The 25,025-nt window shown below is 39.0% G+C and overlaps 3 protein-coding genes across 3 annotated transcripts in view; 2 read left to right on the forward strand and 1 right to left on the reverse strand.

The window, feature by feature from the left end:
- LOC141587301 (SPX domain-containing membrane protein At4g22990-like) overlaps positions 1-25,025 on the forward strand; it is a 189,991-nt gene that overhangs the window by 34,131 nt on the left and 130,835 nt on the right. The window lies entirely within an intron of this gene.
- LOC141587299 (hydroxymethylglutaryl-CoA synthase-like) lies at positions 652-6,582 on the forward strand. The gene is made up of 12 exons (XM_074408749.1): positions 652-926; positions 1,868-1,974; positions 2,323-2,455; positions 3,149-3,292; positions 3,414-3,572; positions 3,730-3,803; positions 3,894-3,969; positions 4,059-4,114; positions 4,218-4,305; positions 4,541-4,681; positions 5,278-5,427; positions 6,012-6,582. The coding sequence occupies exons 1-12, from the start codon at positions 855-857 to the stop codon at positions 6,219-6,221; spliced, it is 1,410 nt and encodes a 469-aa protein (XP_074264850.1). The 5' UTR covers positions 652-854; the 3' UTR covers positions 6,222-6,582.
- On the reverse strand, positions 7,405-9,430 carry LOC141587300 (bifunctional dTDP-4-dehydrorhamnose 3,5-epimerase/dTDP-4-dehydrorhamnose reductase-like). The gene is made up of 2 exons (XM_074408750.1): positions 8,770-9,430; positions 7,405-8,077 (listed from the first exon to the last, which is right to left on the reverse strand). Exons 1-2 carry the CDS (start codon positions 9,214-9,216, stop codon positions 7,625-7,627), a joined length of 900 nt encoding a protein of 299 aa, XP_074264851.1. The 5' UTR covers positions 9,217-9,430; the 3' UTR covers positions 7,405-7,624.

Below are 25,025 nucleotides of genomic sequence, written 5' to 3' on the forward strand. Positions count from 1 at the left end.
GTACCCGTCCAATCGACCTAATTCTTCCGAAATTTTTACAAGCTCAAATTACTTTACTCAAAACAATTCAACCATATCTGACACGTTTACATTGTTTTAGCCTTAACAAGCTCGAAACAAACTTAAATTGAATACCACTCAAATTCAAAATCAAAATGTCACCTCCATGATCAAATTATAACAAAACTTTTAAATTGGTCATGGAAACTCCACTTATTTACCTAGTCATCATAGCAACATGTAATTAAAATTCATGTACCAATAATAATACTAAAAATATTAATAGTAAATTTTATTTAAAATGGAATATCTGTTTTATCTGTAAAATAGATCTAAATGTTACCTTATGGTATTAATAAAGACAAAAACTTAATCGTAAGGGTGAAGTTTAGTGGTTAAACTTGGGTAAAATTCTTAGGAGACCCAACTTCAAGTTTCCTAAGTGCACTCCAAAGATAGCAGCTGCGGGTTTCCTAATTCCTGAAAAAAAAAAAACACTTTTTATCATTTTTAAAACAACTTAGCATATGGTATCGATTTATCCGTGTTAAGTTTTATGAGATTCGGTCTAAAATAAGAATTTGTGAAAAAATTAAAAATTACCCGACATACCCAGCCTATATATGCCAGATTGGCAGCCATAACATAACAATGTCTTCAAAAAAAAAAGAAAATAAACATCTGAAATCCAACATCACCATCTCTAATTCCTCTTCAAATCTCCTCGATTTTTCTCCCATGTTTTATTTCTTCGTAATATAATCATTGGAATTTGTTGTTGTTATAGAATAAAACATTAAAACTTTGAGAGTTTTTTCTATTTTTTTGTCATCTGCAAAGTTTTAACCATAAAAATGGCATCTTCAGCGAAGAATGTGGGAATTCTTGCCATGGAAATATACTTTCCTCCTACTTGTGTTCAACAGGTATGGTCATGTACTATACTATACTTTAAACCCTTATACTCCCTCCGTCCCAATCATTTGCTTAGACGTATTTTAATTAAAGGTAAATAAATAAACGATCGTCCCACTGTTTTTTTTCTTTTTTTTCTTTTTCTGTTGTGTATAGATGAAGCTCTATATGGGGTTATTGATTTTCATCGATTGAGTAAATACCTGAATAATTTGGAATTTGATTTGATTTGATGACATGTTATTCAATTTTATAAGATCAAATTTTTCTGGGTATTTTTGATTTGCAAATTAGTGGTGTTTTATTGATTGATATTGGAGAAAATTAGACTCAATTAGAGTTTTTCTCTACTCATTGGCCCAAAAGAATAATTTTTTTGAACTAAAATCCAGTAAAGTTTCCAATATTTTTGTCTTAGGTATATTCAGTTCAAGATGGTGCATTAAAGTTTGAATATTTGATCATGCTAGTTATTAACGACAAATACTTGTGTAAGACGGTTTTACACAAATTTATCGTAAAATGGGATCCTTTAAAGTGGGTTGTCTTTATTTTACCCTTAAAATTTTCATATATTTGACCTTTGAAGTTTGAAATGCATAAAAACTCATTAGGATCTTACCCAGTTAAGCTTAAGGTTTAGTTCAACATAATTAGTACTCCCTCCGTCTCACTCAATAGCTATCGTTGTTTGAAAATCGCGAGTGTAATTTTGAAACAATGATAATTACAGACAGTGACGGAGTGAGGTGTTGGTAACAGAGCACTTCTGGACTCAGTTATCTTCCAAACAATGCTTATTAATTTTTGTAAGGACTAAGGAGTCAACTGTTTGGATATCATAGAAGCTCATACTGTCGTTGGTTTCGTTTCTCTTGAAAGATTGAATCTCGATCCTTAGAAATTCTTAGTTACAAAGGCTTTTGTTTTGGTGAATTTATGTGTTAAACAGGAAGCATTGGAGGTTCATGATGGTGCAAGTAAAGGAAAATACACCATTGGACTTGGACAAGATTGCATGGCTTTTTGTACAGATGTAGAAGACATAATCTCCATGAGGTTTTGAACTCAACTCCCTACTGAGCTTCGTCGTTCTATGATCTATTATTAATTGATAGTTGAATTACCTACTAGTATGTCACAATTTAACATATCACGTGAGCGTTTTAAGGTTGGCGTCTCGTTGAATGAGTTCTCTATTGCTAAAGTAATGTAACACGACGTCTTCTTGTTTACAATCATTTTGGTATGTTACTATTGGTTTTTATGCGTCCTCAACATAGGAGTACATATGATATGGTCTATCTGATTTAGCTGGGAGTATTTGCTACTTGTTGTGCCTGTGTCCAAATTTCACATCAGCATTACACCATGATTTATAAGTGTGTTCTTTACTCTGCCTTGCAGTATGACAGCCGTGACTTCTCTCCTTGAGAAATATAAGGTTGATCCTAAACAAATCGGTCGGTTGGAAGTGGGCAGTGAGACCGTCTTGGACAAGAGCAAATCTATCAAAACTTTCTTGATGCAGACATTTGAGGTGTTGTGTTAAATCGACTTATTAATATGTTTTGGACAACGGTTTACTATGTGATTAGAATTGAACACTTGGCAATAGCAATGGTTGTAGTTTCATACCAACTTTTTCCATTGCCCCATAAGCAGACATCATCATATTTGAAACTTTTTATTTCTCCTTTTCCTATCATGAAACTGGTTCATACTTCATTTGTTGCCCCCCTTTTTTTTTCTCCTTTTACTAACATGAAACCGGTTCCTTATTTTAGAAACCGGTTTCTTATAAGGAGCTCCTTATTTTCTAGCTCAATGGTTAAGGAGCACCTTATAAAAAGTTTCATACTTCATTACCATTGCTATTGCCCTACTACTCGCTTGAATTCTGAAATAAGTTCTGTATCCAATAGATGCAGGAGTTAAGAAGTAGGAGTAGAAATGCTCATACTTGTGTTTTTTTTTTCCATCTTAAAGGACAAATATAATTATGTTGGTCCTTGAGATGCAAAAGAACAATAAACCTAAAGTAATCCCACTTCTTAATCCTGATATAAATATGAATATGAAAATTATTTCTGAATCGGAGGTAGTACATCGTTATTGCCCAGATATGCTTGTTGATCATTGAAAATCTTTTCATATGAAAGAAACCATGAACAATAGTTACGTTCTTATTCTAGAAGTTGAATTTGATGTTCCCTCCTCAAAAAAATTCCAGGAGCATGGAAATACAGATATTGAAGGTGTTGACTCAACCAATGCATGTTATGGTGGAACTGCTGCATTATTCAACTGTGTAAACTGGGTTGAGAGCAATTCATGGGACGGGCGTTATGGCCTTGTTGTATGCACAGATAGTGCGGTATATGCTCAAACCCTCTTCTTTCACAAATGCAATACCCTTACTTGAAAACCACCTATCTGAACTATGGTCTGCTTGTGTTTTGTGCTAATTGTGAAGTTCTTATGCTTTCATACGTCAGGTCTATGCCGAGGGAGCAGCTAGACCCACAGGAGGGGCAGCTGCAATCGCGATGCTCGTGGGCCCGGATGCTCCTATTGTGTTTGAAAGCAAATTTAGGGGAAGCCATATGGCTCATGTGTACGACTTCTACAAGCCCGATCTAGCTAGTGAATATCCAGTAAGTTTAAGTGTTTAACAGTTTCATCGTACTTTAAAGTTTAAACTAATAAGATTGCGTACCCATTATGCTTCTATAACTGAAACTTTGATCAGCCTGTATTTTATTTTGTGGGTTAAATATAGAGTTATTTATCGATCAATTTGCTCTGCTATAGGTTGTTGATGGAAAATTGTCGCAAACCTGTTATCTCATGGCAGTTGATTCTTGCTACAAACATTTATGCAGCAAGTAAGAGCCCGATCAAACTTCTAAGTTGCCTCATTATATTAAGGCCAAAATTTTATACTACTACATATTTTAACTTACTTTAATCTGTAGGTATGAGAAGTTTGAAGGGAAGCAGTTCTCCATGAATGATGCTGATTATGTCGTGTTTCATTCTCCATACAACAAGGTATCCATATGCAACTTGGATGTTTACTAGCATCTTATATTCACAACTTTCTTATCCTTGTTAAGCTTGCTAATCTGTTACTCTTGCAGCTTGTGCAAAAAAGCTTTGCCCGATTGATGTACAACGATTTCTTGAGGAATGCCAGGTAACGCTTTCTTGTACAATTCTGAAATCTGAATTGAGTTGTCCATGTAACTGATGACGGAATTACTGATTATTTGTTTTAAATCTTTGCTCATTCTTGACAGTTCTATTAGTGAAGATGCTAAGGAGAAGTTGGCTCCATTCTCTAATCTATCTATAGATGAAAGCTATCAAAGCAGGGATCTTGAAAAGGTGGGTTAAGTCTCAAGTAATGTCAACTGGTTGAATTACACAAACTAGCCTATTTCTGCAAATGTTAGTTTAGCGGGTAAAGCCATTTGAGTGATGGCACGCTCATGATTGGAGGTTTGAACTCGTCAACGTCAAAATTGTTGTTATGACGCCTTTTGCACAATGAAAAAACTACATAAAACTTTTAGTTTAGTTTTTACCGAGTTGAAGAGTAAAATGGTGATTTGTTGTGTAGGTATCCCAGCAAATCGCAAAACCCTTATATGAGGAGAAGGTGCAGCCTACCACTTTGGTGCCAAAGCAAATTGGGAACACTTACACAGCATCTATTTACTCGGCGTTTGCTTCCCTTATACATAATAAGAACAGCAAGCTGGTGAGTGCTTTTATTTAAATCCAACATGGTGTTTTATTATATAGATGATGATGATAGATGAACCATCTCAACCAAAACCTTAAGGTGATGGTTGAGGCCCAACTATTATAAATATTCCTATTACGCTCCCTCACTCAAATGCCCGTTGGGCTTGAAGAGTGGTTAGTTGTGCACCCGCTCCCCGGTACCGTGTGTTGGGTTTCCACTTCGAGTTTTTGAGGAGTTTGAGGTTGCCAGGATTCGAACCACCTATGGAGGTGATGGTTGATACCCAACTATTATAAATATTCCTATTACGCTCCCTCACTCAAATGCCCATTGGGCTTGAAGAGTGGTTGGTTGTACACCGGCTCCCCCGTACCGTGTGTTGGGTTTCCACTTCGAGTTTTTGAGGAGTTTTGAGGTTGTCAGGATTCGAACCCGTGACCTACGGTCACACTGGCTCTGATACCATGATAGATGAACCAACTCAACCAAAACCGTAAGGTGATAGTTGAGGCCCAACTATTATATATATTCCTATTAGATGAATTATTTAGACTATAGTCATCATTCATCACTCATCACTCATCACTATGCTCTTTTGAATATTTCAGGCCGGCAAAAGGGTGATAATGTTCTCTTATGGAAGTGGTTTATCAGCTACAATGTTATCACTCCGCCTAAATGAGGGACAAGAGCCTTTCAGCTTGTCTAACATTGCCGCTGTTATGAATGTTGCAGACAAATTGAAGTCGAGGCATGAGGTATTATTTTTTCTCCTTTTTAGTTACTCTTAAATATTACTACGACTCACACAACAAGAGTCTCGGACGTGGCTATTTTGTGGAAATACGTTCTATGTTCTCTTACAATAAATGGAAGTATCCCACGCAACAAACCACCATAGTTATATGTCGCATTCACATAGTCTTCTTCCGGAAGTTTTGTCGAAGTTGAAACGGTCATTTGAAAATAGGTTTTTCTAAATTAGGGGCAAATCTGTGTATTTTAGTTTTGTCCCCATCTTTGGCGGAATCTAAGTAGGCATTGAGGATTTGAGGTGATGTAGTTGTTTGTTACTCTCTCCATCTCATAATAGTAATAATCTCACTCAATCCCCGTTAAAAGAAGCAGAATTTGATAGGGTCGATCCATATGCGTCATATAGGAGGACTACAGTTTTATCTTGATTCAGTGACATTTTGTATATTTCCCCTTAGAATACTTTAAAATGTGCTTAAATTCGAAATGATCACTCTTTTTGGTGTCGAGAGGAAGTATGAAGTTGCAGATTGGTTTATGTTGATATTTCTGTTTCTAAGTCTAAACATACTGTAATTTGTCTCAGTTTGCACCCGAGAAATTTGTCGACACTTTAAAGCTAATGGAGCATAGGTATGGGGCCAAGGACTTTGTAACAAGCAAAGATACCAGCCTTTTGGCTCCGGGTACTTACTATCTAACTGAAGTAGACTCCAAGTACCGAAGATTCTATGCTAAGAAACCCGCAAACAATGCCATCCCAACTCAAAATGGTTCGGTTGCCAACGGTCACTAAAAACAAAATGCCGGGCAAGAAGGTAACACCACAACTGTCAAATTGATGATGTTTTAGAGTACAGTTAAGTGGCCATTGTGCTTGGCATGCAATGATGCAAGTTCGATGATCTTGTGTGTTGAACTATTCATTCTACTAGTGTGACCTTGTTTTATTCGCGCTCTCATTTTTCTTCTATTTATTTTCTGTAGCGAAGGGGAAAATGTGTATGGTTTATCGGCGATTTACCGGCTACTTTTTCCTCAAATAAGTTAAATATGGCATATAAATATTTCATTACAGAGCCGATTATATTTGGCTCACAGTGTATGCATTGGCCTTTTAGTTAACTTATCAGTTGCAGTATTAACAAACTTCCTCCTTTTGATCTCCTAGACGGTTGAAATACTCGTGTGATCGAATCCTCACACTTTTATGTTACATACTCTATGTTTGATACTTGGAAATTTGGAATGGTCAATATGGATATGGCACTTTGAACATTTTTAAGCCATAAAAAGACGGATGTTTCATAAGATTGTTAATACTTGGACTAGAGAAAAAGGATTACGATCCGGCGAATACCTCATACTCAGTAGTTTTTGAAAGATATAAACATTTTTTCCGAAAGATATTACCATTTATAAATATAGTTTTTGAGCAATATTATAATTTTTTTAGTGTAATGTTTTAGTAAATGTGCTCAAAAACTTTATACTAAAGCAGAACTCAAAAACTTTAAAATAAAACTCAGAAAATAAACAATAAGAGTTACTACCTCAGATGTATAGTCTATGAACTGCTTGGACTATGGCAAAGCACACGGTTGATTTGGCCAATGTCATTCTTAGGCAGGTAGTTGCCTTGCCCGACTTAACAACACCGACAAAATTGTGTCGAAAAAAGATGATAAAATGGAGCAGAGAATAAGGGCAATTATGCCCTTATCAAAAAATATTCTTTTTATTTATGAATATGATAATCAAGATCCTAGATTCATGGATTAGTTCCTGAGTAACGCGATGGATCATGGTTCTTTGCGAGGATATCATGAATAACGCGAATGTTAACCCGAAGTAGTTGCCTCCTCTGGTTCAATTAGTAACGCTCATTTGCCTTCTTTCGCGAAGGTTTTGAATCACGGGGCTTTATTGACTAAAATAAAGGATGCGCGAGTGACAAGATGGTGTTAGGACATCTGATAGAACAGAACAAATAAACAAATTTTATTCAAATTTCAATGGTTACAAATTTTTTTGTTTGTAAAACAGCAGAAAATAAAATTACAACACAGGAAAAAAATAATACATGAATATCTTGAAAAATGATGTCTATAAAATGAAATATGCAAATAAATCCTTTTAGTGACTGCTGCTGCTGTAACAGCATCACAGAAACTCATAGTAGCATCCTGAAGAATTCCATCAGGCTGCAACTGTCTTCTTATTCGGCCCGAACACATACTTGATAAGAGACTCCTTGATGGGTAAAAGCTCTGGGAATTCAGTGCTCAATTTGTTGGTATCGAGTTCATTATTACTTCTGGGAGCAATGATCACCTTAGCTTGCTCCTCGAGGGTAAAATTTTTATAAGTGAAGTCGGGGTTGATGTATTCCTTGTACATCTCAAGAATCTCGTTGTGGCTAACAACGCCTGGGTTTGTGAAGTTGTAGATACCGGTGAGGTTCCTCTTTGCCATCTCGATCGAGATGGGGAGGAGTTCATCCAAGATTGTCATTGAGTTAGGAATGTTGACCACTTTCTCATAACGAGCGATCTTGGTGATGAAGTTTCGTGGGTTGGTTAGATCCGATGAAATTGGCATCCTTACTCGCAATGTGCATACATTCTCGTAGTTGCTTAGTAGATCCTCCACCTATACATAAGAAATCAGAGTCGCATAACATTAACCAAGGACCCAAAAACACATAGCAAACGATTAGGGATCGTCTCTAAAGGATAAGATTTGTTCCCTCCGATCGAACCTAGGAGCATATATGTAGAGGTGTACTGGTGAAAAATGGATCGCATGATTCGCATCCATGAATAGTAGAACAAATGTGAACCATTAGTAGGAAATGGATCATCCAACCACTAGCGGAGCCAGGATTTTAAGTCAGCGTGGGCGAAAAGGTCGAAAAAAATCGAAAATTTTATTTGAAATTTCCGAAAATTTCAAATGTCAGCGGGGGCGACCGCCCCTGCTAACCCCCTCACTCAACCACTGCATCTGTATTCTATGAAATGGAAAGGATCCTTACTCGAAAAAACTGATCCGTTGACCAACGAAAATCATAGAAACAACTTGCTAAAGTCAAACTACTTTCTCAACTTGCTTTTCTAAAGTCAAACTTAACATTTAAGATATAGTGGGGGTTATGACTCTCCCAGACAATGGCGGATCTTGAAAAAAAAATACGAGATCAAAATACCATAATAAAATATCTTCAAGATCAAACTTGATAGATCCAAATTGACCATTTTCAACTAAAATTCAAGCGATAGGGGTCGGCCGACATAAATCATCTTTTAAACAGTAAAATACAGTAAAAAAAAAAAAGAAATTACCATAGCTTTGGTCTTGGAGTAAAAAGAGCCAATAAAGTTAGGAGTATCGGATTCCAAAAACCCGATACCGGATCCTTCAGGATGGGTCGAATCATACTCAAAAATGCACCCGGTTGCGAAATTGATAACTACAAGACCCTTTTCACGGCAAACATCGGCTAAAGTCAACGTACCGACAACATTAGCACGAATAGTTTCAACCTTATGAGACTCACACCAGTCAACATTGGGTCGACCGGTTACTCCGGCCGCGTTGAATACGTGGGTCGGGTTGATCTCGGCTAAGTCGTTTTCTAAGGAAGCCCGGTTCTCTAATCGGCCTGAACCGTAATGGTAGCTGATTCCTTGGGCTTCGCAGAGTTTTCCTAGTAGACCGCCGATCCAACCGGTTCGGCCGTAGATTAGGAATTTGTATTGGGTTGAATCGGAACCGTTTTGGGCAGACATTTCTTTTGGCTAAGACTCAAATGTGTGTGGAAAAAGGGAGAAATAAAAAGAGAAATGTTGAAGATGTGTGTGGTGGTAGTAATATGGAAAAGTGGGTTTTATAAGAGATTAAGAAGGAAAATGAGGAATAATGTAAGAAGGTACCTTTGATTTACTTTCACATGGTCTTAAACTTATTTTAATGGGAAAATTCTTAAAGATATTCAATTATTATGTTGTGATATTTGTTGGTTTTACTAAGTAGGGATGTTATGGGGTGGTGCGGGGCGATGGTGGATATTAGGGATGTCATTGGGGCGAGGCAGTAGTGAATATAGGCTCCCCGTACCATGTATAGAACTGAAAAGGACCATACTTGCTACGGAGTATATATAATGTCTCATTGGTCATTTGTGAATACTGTACTATGCCAAAGAGTGTGAATTCGATTCCTGCCTGAAAGTGAAACTTTACCTTATTTTATTTTTCAACCATGATCCCGAGTCCGAGTCGAGCTTTGACCGAGCCGAGCTCGAGTTGCTCGCGAGCTGTCTCGTCTCATTAACACCCCTATATTTAACCATAAAATAGTTACATATGTATATATTTTCAGACAAAAAGTGACCGTCTAAAATAAGGTTCTTGGGTATTTTTATATAACAAGAGACATTATGCAAATAGAGTATTACATAGTAATCCTTTATTGGTGGGATCGAAGAAGCACTATCGAAAGTAATTAATATACAATATAAAGTTCTTTTATTCCATTCGAAAATGGAACATTACATATTTTTTAAAAAAAGTCTATTACCTTGGCAAACATTCATGGCAACATTTATAGTCAACCATCAACACTTTTGTAAATTAGGTATTTTTCTTTTCTATTCGTTAGCACTTAGCACCCACATGATGAAAATAATGCACATGTAAAATAAGATTTTTCACATTATATGCCCGAATTTTTACAACATAATTCTTTTTAAATAGTTATAACTAGTTTAGATCCCGCGCAATAAATGCACGGTATTTACAGAGTTTATTTTTGTATTACTTAATCATAATAAATTAACACCTCGTTAATTTTTCATATTGCACGTTATTATATTTTGATATGAGAAAAAAATTTGAACTGTAAAAGTATTCAAGAAAACTGAGTAAAATTGAAAGATAAAATAATAGTATAAATAAAAGATTTAATAATTCATAGTTTTATACTTTAATTATAATGTTATAGTTTAATGTTTAGTAAAAATTATATATAATTTAATGAAAATATTAATTTTAATGAAAAGAATGTGAAGAACGTATAATCTCCATTAATGGTGATGTAAAGAAGCTTTAGTGTAACATAATTCTGTTATATATATATATATATATATATATAGATAGATAGATAGATAGATAGATAGATAGATAGATAGAGAGAGAGAGAGAGAGAGAGAGAGAGAGAGAGAGAGAGAGAGAGAGAGAGAGAGAGAGAGAGAGAGAGAGAGAGAGAGAGAGAGAGTAAAGTTCTTATAAGTCCACCTATATATTTGAGTCCGTAAGTCCTCACTACATCCCTTAGATATCCAACTAAGAATGGTTGAGATTGCAAGCAAAAAAGCATACTTAACACTAATGAGTGTCATATACGCTAATTAATCACATTTTGTCTCTCTAGCTTTAATTATACGTTCACTAATTCATTATCATACACTTAACAAAAAAAAGTCTTCTTATGCTTCAAAGTTTATACAAATTTTACGAATGTAATTCTAACAGGAAAAAGTGTAATTTTAACAAAAAAAAGCGGTTTTGACGTAATTTATTTTGTTTTTTTGTAATTTTGAGACGGGTTTACGACATTTTAGTATTTTTAGGGTGTAACTTTAACAGAAAAAAGTGTAATTTTAAATAGCGAAGCGGTTTTGACGGATATTATTTTGAAATTTGTAAGTTTATACAAATTCTTTTTTCGAGAGAAAGTTTATACAAATTTTATGACACTTTTACTGTTTTAAAAGTGTAATTTTAACAAAAAAAAGTGTAATTTTAACAAAAAGAAAGCGATTTTGACGGATATTATTTTGAAATTTCAAATTTTGAAGCAAGTTTACGATAAATTTTGCGTTTTACGACACATTTGAAATTTTGAAGCAATTTTACATCAATTTTTGAGACACTTTTTTTTTTTTCAAATTTTAACACAGCTCATTCTAAATTGAGTGATTTATAAGTATAACTTTAGTCTTTTAGAAGTGTAACTTTAGTTCATTAAAGTGTAATTTCAGTCCATTAAATTGTAATATTAGTCAAAAAGTATATCTTTAGTCCATTAAATTGTAATTTAAGTCAAAAAGTGTAACTTTAGTCAACTAAAGTGTAATTTTAGGCCATTAAATTGTAATTTTAGTCTATTGAGAGTATATATCTCTAGTCCATATTCAATGTGTAACTTTAATCCATTGAGAGTGTAACTTTAGTCTTTGATAGGGTACCCTTAATACAGATAAGTGTAACTTTAACAGAAAAAAGTGTAATTTTAATAGAAAAAAATGTAATTTTATTAGATAAAAGTATAATTTTAATGGAGAAACGTGTAATTTTAACAGAAAAAAGTGTAATTTTATTGGAGAAAAGTGTAATTTTAACTGAAAAAAAGTGTAATTTTAACAGAAAAAAGTGTAATTTTAATGGAGAAAAGTGTAATTTTAACTGAAAAAAGTGTAATTTTAACAGAAAAAGTGTAATTTTAATAGAAAAAAGTGTAATTTTAATAGATAAAGGTGTAACTTTAATAATAGAGAAAAATGTAACTTTAAAAGAAAAAAGTATAATTTTAATATACATAAAATAACACAAGAAAGGGAGAAGAGGTGGGAAAATGCCCATAATTTAACTAATAACACAAAATCTGAAAAACAAAAAAAAAATTCCAAAAAAAAAAAACGAGATCTGGAAATATAATATATAAAAAAAAACATTTTAAAAACTCAGATTTCAACGTGACATGATTCCCGCCAACACCTCAGATCTGACCCACCAACAACCACCCCCCATCACCCACAACAACACCGCCACCGTCCCACCAACAACACCATCTGCCCCATTAACAACAACCGCCACCCCCACGACAGAGATCTGAAAACGAAAAAAAAAAGTGAAGGGAGAGGGGCGACAACCACCAACCGCCACCAACACCCCTACCTGACACACCACAACACCACGACAACACAACCACGGCAGCCTAACAAACACAACGACAACATCCAACAAAAAAACAAATGAGAAGAGAAGGCGACAACAACCACCACGAAACCACCGAACAAAAAAAAAATGAGCAGAAGAGTAGTCGACGACAGCAGATGAGGTGAGAGGCGGTGGCGGCGACATGAGAAGCTCGTGGGTGAATGACGGTGGTGTTTGATGTTTGTTGTTAGTGGTGGAGGCGGTATTGGGGGAGGCTGTTGGCGGGAGGTGGAGGGGTGACGCGAGGGGATTTGTGGGTCGTGTTGGTGTCGGGTGGTTATGAGCAGAAGGTGTGTGGTTGTGCGGAGGTGGTGGTCGGTGATGTGTAGGTCAGATCTGGCGATGGTGGTGGCTGCGTGGCTATGTGGAGGGCGATATGTTGGTTGTGGTGGGGGTGTCGTGGGTGGTGGTTGATGCGTGCATTTTTGTGCACAGCGGGGGCCCACGGGGGCGCTTGGGAGAGAAGAGAAACAAGCGTTTGCATTTTTCACTACTACAGATACAGGCTATAACAACGGTCAAAAACCGTTGTTATATAAAAAAGCGGACGTTGTTAAAGCGTCCGTTGTAGAAGGTTTTAACAACGGTTGGTTTACTTAAGGAAACCGTTGTTAAAACTATTAACCACGGTTTTATGTATAAAAACCCGTTGTGGAAAGTGTGACTCAATTTTGGGGGGAAAGTTATAACAACGGGTTGTAATATACAAAACCGTTGTTATAACTAAAGACAACGGGTTGTTTTAAAATAACCGTTGTTGTTTGTTCTTAAAAAAAAAAAAAAAAAAAATAAATTAAATATTACTAGATGCATGCATAATTACTACTGTTAGAATTCCAATGCATGCATTATTACCGACATTCACCGTATATATGAACGGATAATATGGAATGAGAAGGGTTAGTAATAGGATTTGAAGCAGCATTATTGAGAGAGATGATGATGATTATTATGACACAACTTCCTAACATATATATTAATTAAAAAGCAATTAACTCAACCCACACATTGCTTAGTATAAATACATTGCATATCTCAACTAACATTTCCATTATCTCATATATTCATCTCCAAACTCTAACTGTTAAAACAAACTCTACTTAATCTTTCAAATCAAACTCAAAAAACTCTAAGAAAATGAATGATTTCATCCTAAAGACTCTTACCATGATCGAGAACAACAACAACTTCATCCGCCGGTTCCTCCATATTGAGGAAAGTTTCAGAAGCTACCTTGCGGAAGCTCGATCCGCATCAAGCACGCCAAAGAAGATGGCTTGACGGAGCAAGAAATAGCAGCGATTGCGGCTATATGACGATATAGCAATCGCTGAACGGAACCTCCAAATAGCCAAGGAGGAGAGGATGGATACGATAGAGCACAATAAGATCCTCCATGAAAATATAAGAATTGCATTTTTACATATGTAATTTTTTTTTTTTTAATTTATGTATTTATAAATATATATATATATATATATATATTAATTATGTTTATCTTACTTCTTCATCTTGCTTCTTCATTGTTTTAGTAACTAATTATGCGAACAATACTTAAACAAATAACATAATGGTCGATAAAAACACATATATGCAAAAGAAATAAATAGAAAAAGAAAATAATGACGATGACAGTGACGGCGAGATTTACCTGATAAATACAGAACGTAATAGACGATGAAATCACAATGACGGCGAGAAGATAAAGCGACGATGAGAAAGAGAGAAATAGAGAAAGAGAGAAAGAGAGTGTGTATGTGTTTTGTGTTTGTTTGTCTGCTGTGTGTTTGTGTTTGTGTATTAAGGGTTGTGTTTTGTGGCTGCGCAGCAGACTTTGTTTGTGTGGTTTATAGTATGGAAGGTATTGACAACGGTTATTAAACAACAACCGTTGTGAAATATGTTTTAACAACGGTTGTAAAAAACACCCGTTGTCAAATATGTTTTAACAACGGGTTTCAAAAGTAACCGTTGTGATTACTTTTCACTAACTTTGCGCCAATTTTGCGCCAAATTATTAACAACGGTTCCGCATGTGTGACCCGTTGTTAAAAATAATAACAACGGTTTTTATAACTATACCCGTTGTAATTGATTTTAGTAAAATTCGCGCCATACATTCTACAACGTCTATTGTGATTTTCGTGAATAATCGTTGTTAAAGGGGCGTTGTAGTTGCCTAAATTTGTAGTAGTGTTTGTATGGAGTCGCCACCAATTTTTAAGGGAAATTGGAACCGTTCGAATACCTCGTGTCATGTCAAGACACAAAGTAAAGACATGAACACTAAGCAATCGTTACCCTTAGCATTCTATGTCTAGAATGACTCTCGTGGATGCCAATGAACACGGGTGTTCACGGAGATCTGGAGTAAGGGGTGAGGGTACGTATTAGGAAGCTCTTTTGATCGAACACCTAATCCCGCCCGCCTCGATAGCGGCTTCTACTAATGATTCGGGAAGTTATTCGGACTCGATATATCGTCGATTGTATGCGTGCAATGCAACATCCAAGTTTTAATCCTAGCATGTGAGAATTAATACTAAGTCGGTTAACAATTAGTTTAACATACAATTAGGTCGAATTAGGGATTTAATGCTCAATTACATGTGAAAACATTCAAGCAATAAAAGAAATACAATAATTATAAAAAAGAAGATTACAATAATTACAACGGATTAGGCGATTTATGTCGAAAATACCTTTAAAACGGAAAATTTGAGAAAAAGAACAAAAGAATAAAAGAACGAATTAACGAACAAATCAGCGTGATAATACGAATAATAGTCAGTTATATGTAAACTAATTAAACTAGGTCAAGGCGTAAAACGGAGTTGGGACAGAATTCAACCTTTAACAGGCGGAGCGAGAGATGCGTCCTTTGGAATAGCGCGCAGCAGACGTTGCGTCGTCGACTCGACCTGGCCGTAGTTTTAATTGCGTGTTGTTAATACTCGTTGGTAAATTTAATGATTGTTTAAGTTATTTACTCGGATGAAAGTGATTAATAGGTTATTTACATGTGATTAAGGTCATGAAAACAGTAAAACTTGGATGAGACGGAATTAAGATGGATTAATTACATGAATGAATGATTAATTAGTGAAATAAACTAACTAAACAAATTAATTAGACTAAACTAAACATGATGAATTAATGACGAACATATGATGATGAACATAACAAATATACCAACGATGAATTCCAGAAACTCAATATGAACGAATCGAATCTCTAAAACCCGGATTGAATTGAATGACAAAAACCCGCAAATATTGATTACTTGGGATTTGAGTCGGATTTTAATGATGAATTGAACGCGTGAATGAATGCTAAATAATATACATGTGAAATATATGCTATTATGATGAAGAATTAAAGAAAACAAATGAAACAAATAAACTTTGACGAATTACAGAGGACGAAGGAAGAAGAAAGGAAGCAGGAACTGCGGCAGCCTCACAAAGAGGCGCAGCAGTATGCGCGCTCCTTCAAGAGGCGCAGCGATTCTTTGCGTCCTTTCTCGACGTCTGTCTACTGGAAATCCGTAAAAAGAGGTTTTTAAAGCACGGTTTTGAAATCGGTTTTAAGAGATGTTTTCGACATAAACCTTACATTAACGATACAATAAGATAAAATACAATAAATAAAGAAGGATTTACACCCTCAGACTTACATGTTGACGAAACGAGAAAGACTAAGATATCGATTAGTGATGCTCGACGCGAATGCAAAGAAAGTGCCCTCGTAAGAGGAAAACGATTAAAGTTGATTAAGTTGATTGATGTGTAGTTGGTCAAATTGGTCGGTCATGCAAACGAGGCTGGTACTCAGAAGGATCCGAGCTTACGTGGTCGAAATATCAAGCACGTAGGCGCCAAAAAGTAAGAACAAAAGTCTAGAATGCAAAGGGAGAAGAGAAGGGCGGACACTCGCGTGAGAAATATGAGGAGCGAAGGCTCCTATTTATACTAATCACGTGAAGGAATAGGGTTTTCGGAGAGTCTTTGGAAGTGAATCTCGGAAAGATATGAAAAAGATACGAAAACTACGCAGAATAGGACCTGGGAAGAGGCGCAGCAAGCACTGCGTCTCTTGGAAGAGGCGCAACACCTGCTGCGTCTATTCCCAAGTGGTTTCCTCCTGCGGAAGAAAGATTTCCGTGTTTGAGTTATGGAAGGAAATAATAATATGGTTTTCCTTAATATCTTATGTGAATATTACGGGAAATTGCTTACAAAAGGATAAAGATTGTGAAATATTTGTTAAAATATGGAATAGAAATATCCGGAACATTGCAGAACATTCCGACTCGGGATTTAACGATTATCATAAAATGGAGACGGTTTTGAACTCGGACTCCAAATGTACTCTAATTACTGTCAAAACGACCGTATCGGCACGTAGATAACAACTAAGAGGTAGACATTAATATTTGAGCAATCACTTGACGATAATCTTACGAACTGTCACAAATCGTTTCACGTACCAAACATGCGGCCCAATCATCACCGGGTGGTTTGCGAGAGGTGCAGAAATGAGGTATCTACAGAGCCCCGACTTTGACTGAGGCTTGGACAAGGCGAAAGTCAAAGTATAGCCATCAGGTCAATCGAAGATTACAACCTGACGACTATGGCGACGCGAGGCGGCTCAAGGGGTATGAACCAAGGACCTGTCGTCGGGAACATTTTAGAGTCTGTCGACTATCGGGGAGGGTCGTTTAAAGTCCATTAGACTATGTAAAGAGGCTCGCCAGCCATAAGAAGAGACCATACCTGAGACTTCTTCTCGAAATGCTTCCGGAGGTGCATGGGAGCTAAGGAGCGAAGGTCAAGTGTGAGGGCTAAAATAAAGTGAGTAGCAGGACACATGCGGGAACTGCTGAAAGAAGACTACCTGGGTAGTCTTCGAGAAATAATTGCGAATAGCAGGACACATGCGGGAAATGCTGAGAGAAAACTGCGTTGATCTCCATGTCTTGAGAGGGAAAGTATATCCGCTTACTCTCATTGGGGAGCATAATGAAGGCGTGTCGAAACACCTGTGAAGGAATAAAATGCTCGTTGCGACAAGCAAAGGTCTTGGAAGAAATAAATGATATACAACAGTCCGTTGCTGGCTTGGTAAATGCGGGCCGGAACGAAAGAAAATCGTCAAACAGACCAAAACGATAAAATAGCATTTGGGAAGAGGCGCACCAAAGATGGGCCCACAAATAACAAACTCATAACGAATTTTTGAAAATTCGTATGGAGGGAACATAAGGCTTGCGTCTCTTGGAAGAGGCGCATCGCCTGCTGCGTCTATTCCCCAAAGTGTATTTTCTGCGTAAATACGCGATAATCAGAGGGTTTAATTCATTTCATCGAAATACAAATCCTTCAATTTCTCTCTCAAAAATCAATCATTTCCGCCAAGGTTTGATCCAAAAGTTGGCATTAATCATGACTAATCGAGGTATGTGTCTCATTCTTGCATTAATCTTCTGTATTTGTCGAATTTTGGATCGAAAAATTAGGGTTCATGACCCAATTGATCGAAAATTTGGGGCTTTTCCCCCAAATGCGTTTACCTTGTCAAATTGACATTAGAAATGGATAATTGGTAATATAAGGAACATAACCATGTATTTGTCTTGAATTTTCGTTGAGTTTTGAGCCTTTGAGTGAAATTTGAGACGGTTTCACAGCTAAATTGTAAATCGCTTCGAAAATAGCCTTAGGATTGCCCATTTGCGATGAAACTTGATATTTGGGACCCTTGGATGATGGGTAAACTTTCTATCATCTCGGAATTTTGGTTTGCGATAACTTTTTCAGGACACTTTTCTAGGGCATAAACGTCGTTATAACGAAATGCTGCCGAAATTTCGACTCGAACCCGGAGCTAGGCTTCAAATTAAGCTTTACTTGACCCAAATTACCACATGAGTGATCGGGTTGGTGAGAATATGGCCAAAGATGGCGAGAAAAGAGCGGTTTTAGGGCTTCCAAAGGCTCGAAAATCCCTTAACCAAGGCTTGTCGTCATGCGACCCGACCTAAATTTGCCTTAATGTCACAGGTGATGAGGCTTCTACTTCTGGGTGGACTACCATGGAGATAGACACTGCTGTTGTCGAGGAGGCTCTAGAGCAGGCCTTCACCGCCGCGGTGATGGCTGCTGGAGACGAGGTCCACGAGGAGGAGGCTGCTGAGGAGGAGGAGGCCCCGAGACGGGCCAACGTTGGACGAGGAGGTCGTCAGCTGAGAGGAGCTCCTGCGTCGGCTGAGACTTGGGAGAGCAGGCACTTGCTGTGGGCGGCAGAGGGTCACCTGTCCTACAGGACGGTGAAAAGCTTGGTAAATAGGAATTCATTATTCATCACCCCTCTTCTTTTATTCGTTCATATCTCTTTCGATTTTCATTCAAAACTAAAGATAGCTTTTTGTTTCAAATCATAATAGGAGGCCGGGAACATCAGGTCGTTATCGGGCTATACGACAGCGATGGATTGCTACGAGCAGCTGTCGGCAGATGAGCTCGCCATGATCGAGCGTGGAGCGTTCGGTTCCTTAGTGCAGGCCTGGAGGGGTATCGCGAAGAGGAAGCTGCGGGCTAACCTTTGCCTGGTCCGCGCTTTCTTGGACCGATTCTGGGATACGACTTCCGCGTTTCACATGCCTTTTGGTGAGGTGGGAGTCACTCTGGAGGACTACGACATGATTTCTGGTCTGCCGTGCGGGACTGAGGCTGTGGAGTGGCCGAAGACTGCCATGAGGGTGGACTCGGCCGAGGCGAGGAGGTTGATCGGCTGGAACTTGTCGCTGAAGGCTGTCACAGTGCCGGGCTTGGTGCCCAGCTTCTACGTTCGAGACTACTTCGCGGGAAAGATCCCGGCGCTGGTGACGATTGATGGGAGGGAGACGACTCCTCCTCCCTGCACAGCTGAGCAGAGGGCTCGTTTGTGGCTCTGGTGGTTTCTGTCTTCGATTTACCTCGGAGACAAGGGAGAGAGGCTGTCGACGAAGCTTCTTCCCTTCCTTTCTGACCTGAGTTCCCTAGGGCGTTGGGACTGGGTCACTGCTGGCTTTGCGGTCCTCATTCGCTTCATGAGGGCCATGGTTCGTCCGGAGTCGATGGAGAAGGGGACTTCTCCTGGTGCTGTCGGACCTGGACTACTGCTGGAGGTATGAAGCTTCATTGAGACTTGAAATCAATTCCTTCTTTATCAAATTACGAAAAATCATTGTTGACTATCTTGCTTCACAGGCGTGGGTGTACTCCTACTTTCCGGGCCTCTCGCCCAAGAGGACGGAGCCGTTGGAGAGGGCCTATCCCGTGGTGAGGGATTGGGTGATGTGCAGGACGAAGAGCAAGCGTTCTTCTCACGGTGTCTATCAGCGGGACGTGAACACTCTTCAACTAGACAACGTAAGCTTCTCACTTATATTCATTTGCTTCTTCATTGTTTTCAGTCGATCATAGGAATGATCCTTGTTTGTCTTATCACAGTGGGTGCCCAGACCTTGGGCGGAGTACGCTGGAGCGCCTCCTTTCGTGGCTGAGGTCCTTTGACCTAGGAGCTCGAGTCGGCTGCTGTTGAGGACGTCGATGGGTCCTGTGTGGTACTTGGGCGAGCGTTTGGCTCGTCAGTGCTCTCGGGACGTATTGACGGTTCCCATCGATCCTCCTAGGACGATGTTCAGGGAGCCTACTGAGGCAGAGAGGGAGGCCGACTTGGCTGGCGTTGGTGGTGCCGCTCTCCTTCTTCCTGGCGAGGACTACTCGGCGTTCCTCTACGGGAGGTTGGCGTACTGGCCGGTTGTGGTGAGTATATTTTCTCTCCTTTATTCTTGATTTTCAAAACTATGATGAAAGATCATCGGTTAATGAGAAATATTTGACTTTGCAGGAGGCCGAGGCGGCGGGCATCGAGCCCCCAGAGTACCCCGAGACCCTCGAGTACACTGACGCGACCGGGAGGACGACGCTCTCCGAGCTGCGTGACTTTGACGTGGCTGTGAGGGATGCTGGCCTGGACGACTGGCAGCATCTGATTCGGAGGGTGAGCCTCTGACTTGTATAATTTTTGTGTAAGAACATATTTGATTGAATTTTATTCAATTTATTGAGAACTTCCTTTTCAAAATGCAGGTTGCGTCGTCTCGGTTCGTGCGCTATGGAGGGTGGCCAACCGGCTGCGAGCTACTGCCGTCGAGGGACTTGTCGGCGGTCGAGGCCGTCAGGTATGAACCTTGTGCCTATTTCATTTTAAATTTTGATTTCCCTTGTAATTGCTTGGACTGATTTGACACGATTGACATGAACCAATTTTGTTGTTGTTTACAGGGGGACCGCGAGCTGGAGCGAGAGTTGACCCAGTCTCGATAGGAGATAGCTCGCTTGTTGAGGGAGCTCGAGGTTCGAGACGCCGAGATTGCCGCTCTTGCGGCAAGAGTTGCGGAGCTGGAGGGCGACCAGCAGTAGTTTTGCTTTGTTTTTGTAGACTTGCACATTTGTACATTTTGGACCTTGATTTTGGACATTTTTTGGACTTTGTTTGGGGCGAGAGCCCCCAGTTTGTTGTACATTTCCTTGTTTGGTGTATATAAGATGGCCTGAGTGCCTTTGCTGCTGGGTTGTGTTGCTTGTATCTGCAGGTTAGCTTTGAACAGGTTTGGTAGATGACGGTTTACACTGTCATGCTGCCGAAATTTACATAGAAATCACGCGAAACATTCATTTGTATATACATATGGCCTTAATTAGCGCAAAATGAGTGACTCAAAAGAAATGCAAAAAATGCAAAAATTTTGCCGGAAATGACCGGACTGTAGGGAGGGTTACCCCTAAAAAAAAAGAGAAAAATAGAAATCTATAAGTTAGAAATGTAGAAATGGAATTAAGAAATTGAAATTAATATATAAATGTTGAAATTCTGTAAATTGAAATTTTTTTTCTAAAATAAATGAATTAAATGAGAAATGTAAATGAATTAAAATGAAAATTATAAAACGAAAATTATTTCCTAAAATGAAAATGTGCACGTGTGGTAAAATGGCGAAAATGTCGATGTCGCTTCGAAATTCGTGCCCGCGGAATTAGGAAACCTGAAACATGGTAATTTTCACGTATTTACCAAAATAATAACCCGTAGGAATAGGAAATTATTCGTTATGGAATTAGGAAAGATCCAACGCGGAAAATCACAGGAAGCAAGATGAGGAAGAGGCGCAGCATGAGCTGCGTCCCTTTGAAGAGGCGCAGCAGGTGCTGCGCCTGTTCCCAAGTTGTTCTATTCTGGCAGATTTTTGGAAACAGAAATTAGTATAAATAGAAACGTCGATGGAGCTTTTATTCACATAATTCTTCCGTCTCTTCTTCGTCTTATTACATAAAATTCTCAAAATAAACTCTTCATCATGAATACTTTGGAGATTCGCTTGAAGGAATGGACCAACGAATTTTCGAACATGGAAAAATATGATATGGGTGCCTATAACCTTGGATCATTGTTGAGTTTGAGGCTAATCAAGGTTGTCAAACCGTTCTTGGATGCTTGTCTTAATTATTGGGACCCGAATTATCACGTTTTTGCGTTCCTTGGAGGCGACATTTGCCAATTTCCTGAAGAAACTGCTGCGGTTGGTGGGTGGGACCCCGAACACTTGCCTGCCATTCCTTCTACTTCGCAAGGGTACAAGAGCAAATTTAGAGATTTGATTGGGTTGACTAGACTTGAGGTAGACCGTCTAGTGACTTCGAAAGGAGTGAGAATGCTGGACTTCATAGACCGATTCATAAATAGGGCCGACCCCACCGTTTCTTATGTTGCTAGGCGGAGGGCATTTGGGTTTTGCCTTTTGCATGCGTATGTCTTCCAAGGGCATGTTGATGAAGACTTGAGAGGTGATCCCCGTCTTCTGGTCCTTGTTGAGCAAATGGAGCTGCGTAGGAGCCTAACTTGTTTATGCTTAGGAGAGATCTTGTTGGGCTTGGATAATAGGAAATCCAACCGCGACCTACCGTATTGGGAAGTCCCGTCATCTTGCAGGTAAAACAACACTTTCTTTTTCTTTCTTTTTTTTCGTTTTTTTTGTTTCTCTCTCTCTTTTTTTTTTTTTTTTTTTTTTTCGTTTTTTTTTCGATGTCTAATACCTGCTTTTCGTAGGTTTGGCTTATGGAACGGCTTCGATTGATCGAGCCCCCAGTTCATGTTCCTTCTTACCATGCCCGCTCGATCGCGATGAGGACGAGGTTGTACATGGTGGACTTCACTCGGATCTGTGATTACTGGAAGAATAAACTGAAGAGTGAGGATGGTCCTTTGATTAGGTGGGTCGTACCGTGGTGGCGCCTCACATCTGACACTGGAGTGTCTTCTTTGGATCCTACTAGGTCCGTGCGCATTCCTGGCTTGGAATTCATGGTGTGTATCTTCCCGGAAAGGCTGATGAGACAAATCGGAATGAAACAGATGATCCTGAAGCTTGATACCGTTGCGCAGACCGCTGTGGCACTTACTACTGATAGCCGGAGGGAGTGGGCCATTAGATGGGCCCAAAGAAACATGTGGTTCTTGAACTTCTCTGCTAATGCTTTATGGGTGTCGGATTCTTATCTGCGTTGGAGGAGAGCTACTACTCCGGAAGAACGCGAGAGATTGAGGAAGCGCGAGCCTGTGGATTACAAGGTACGCGAGGTGGAAAAAGAGAAAGAGAAGCATCTGACAGAAGGAGAAGAAGAAGCCGGGCTTCGAGTTGTTCATCCTTCGAAGAAATCGAAGATCTCTCCTGTCGTGGAAATGGTGGTTGGCAAGAATGGGAAGTCGAGGCCTCGAGAAATACCATTGGTGATTAGGTCTGAAGTGGCGCAAGAGCGTCCGGCTCGAGGTCGTGACAAGAAGTATGACAAGAATGACAAGGGAAAAGGGAAGATGGAAGAATAGCCCAAGTCTTTTTATTATTATTTATTATTATTATTATTGTTGTAATAAAAAAAAGGTGGGGTTTTTAGAATCCTAGCCTCTTTATTTTTATTATGTAGCGTACTATTATTATTAGAAGGAATGAATGAAAAAGGTTAAACGGTTATGAAACCGTTATGATTTTCTATTTATTATTCTTGTCGAATTCCAAATGCAATGCAAATGTCCTTCTATTTACATTTTTGAAAATAATGGGTTGTATCCCGCGAAGGATTGCCTACGTATTCATTTAGAAAATGAAATCAAACCCTTGCGCGTAGTTCGAGTAAATGTAAAAGAATAATTGTTCTAAGCAAGAGCTTGTAATGAACTTAGAAAATAAGCATGAGCTTTTGCTTACTCTGAAGGTGCAAATTTAGTTTATTTGATGACATGAGGATGACAAATTTGTCAAAATGCAAGAGCACAGTGACATTAGCTTATTTCAGCTTGGCCAGGGGCCGGTTTATTTAGTGCCACAAGAGCGACACGTGGAGTTACGCGAGGCGCGTTTTTGTTCCTATTCTAGGCATAGTACCGTTTCAATTGGTCAAGGTTCGTCGGGTTGGAGAACTCATTCCCATCTAGGTCTGTGATTCTAACCGCACCCCCCGGAAGTATGGATTTGACTAGAAAATGTCCGGCCCAATTAGGTTTGAATTTTCCCCGTGGATCGACAGGTAAAAGAGCTCTAACCGATTTGAGCACTAAGTCTCCTTCCTTGATGTTTCTGGGCTTAACCCTTTTGTTGAAAGCTCGTTTGATACGGGATTGGTATGTTTGGACATTATGCAAGGCGCGTAGCTTGCGTTCATCCAGGAGGATGAGTTCTTCATATTTATCCCTCTTCCAATCAGCTTCTGGGATTTGACTCTCGAGTAAGATACGCAAGGATGGTATCTCTAGCTCAATCGGTTCATGACCTCCATGCCGTAGGTCAAATAGAAAGGAGTAGCCCTAGTGGGCGTCCTAACAGATGTACGATATCCCCACAGAGAAACGGGTATCTTGCTTGGCCAATCTCGATAGTTGTCAATCATTTTCTTGAGAATTGTGACAACGTTCTTATTTGCTGCCTCTACCGCACCATTAGTCTGTGGTCTATAGGGCGAAGAGTGGTGATGCCTAATTTTGTACTTGGCTAGAAATTGCTCAGTCTCAGCTTGGAAATGGGATCCATTATCACTAATGATCTCATGTGGGCAGCCATATCGGCAGATGATGTTATTTTGTATAAATTTTGCCACGTTTTTGGCCGTGAGACTAGTGTAGGAAGCCGCTTCTACCCACTTGGTGAAATAGTCAATTGCCACTAGAATGAAACAGTGACCTCCTATTCCGGCTGGGGTTATCTTCCCGATTATGTCAATTCCCCATGCAGAAAATGGCCAAAGGAGATGTCATCGTATAGAGCAATGAAGGAGGGACATGTTGTACATTCCCGAAGATTTGGCAATTGTGGCAATGTCTTACATATTTGATGCAATCGGATTCCATTGTGGTCCAATAATATCCCAAACGTGTGATTTTCTTTGCCATCATGGGCCCACTCATGTGAGGACCGCATTCTCCGCCGTGGACTTCTTCCATCACCTTTCGCGCATGTGAATGATCAAGGCAACGTAAGATTACACCAAGAGGTGTTCTTT

This window comes from Silene latifolia, chromosome 6 (genome assembly GCF_048544455.1).
Source record: "Silene latifolia isolate original U9 population chromosome 6, ASM4854445v1, whole genome shotgun sequence".
Lineage (NCBI taxonomy): Eukaryota > Viridiplantae > Streptophyta > Magnoliopsida > Caryophyllales > Caryophyllaceae > Silene > Silene latifolia.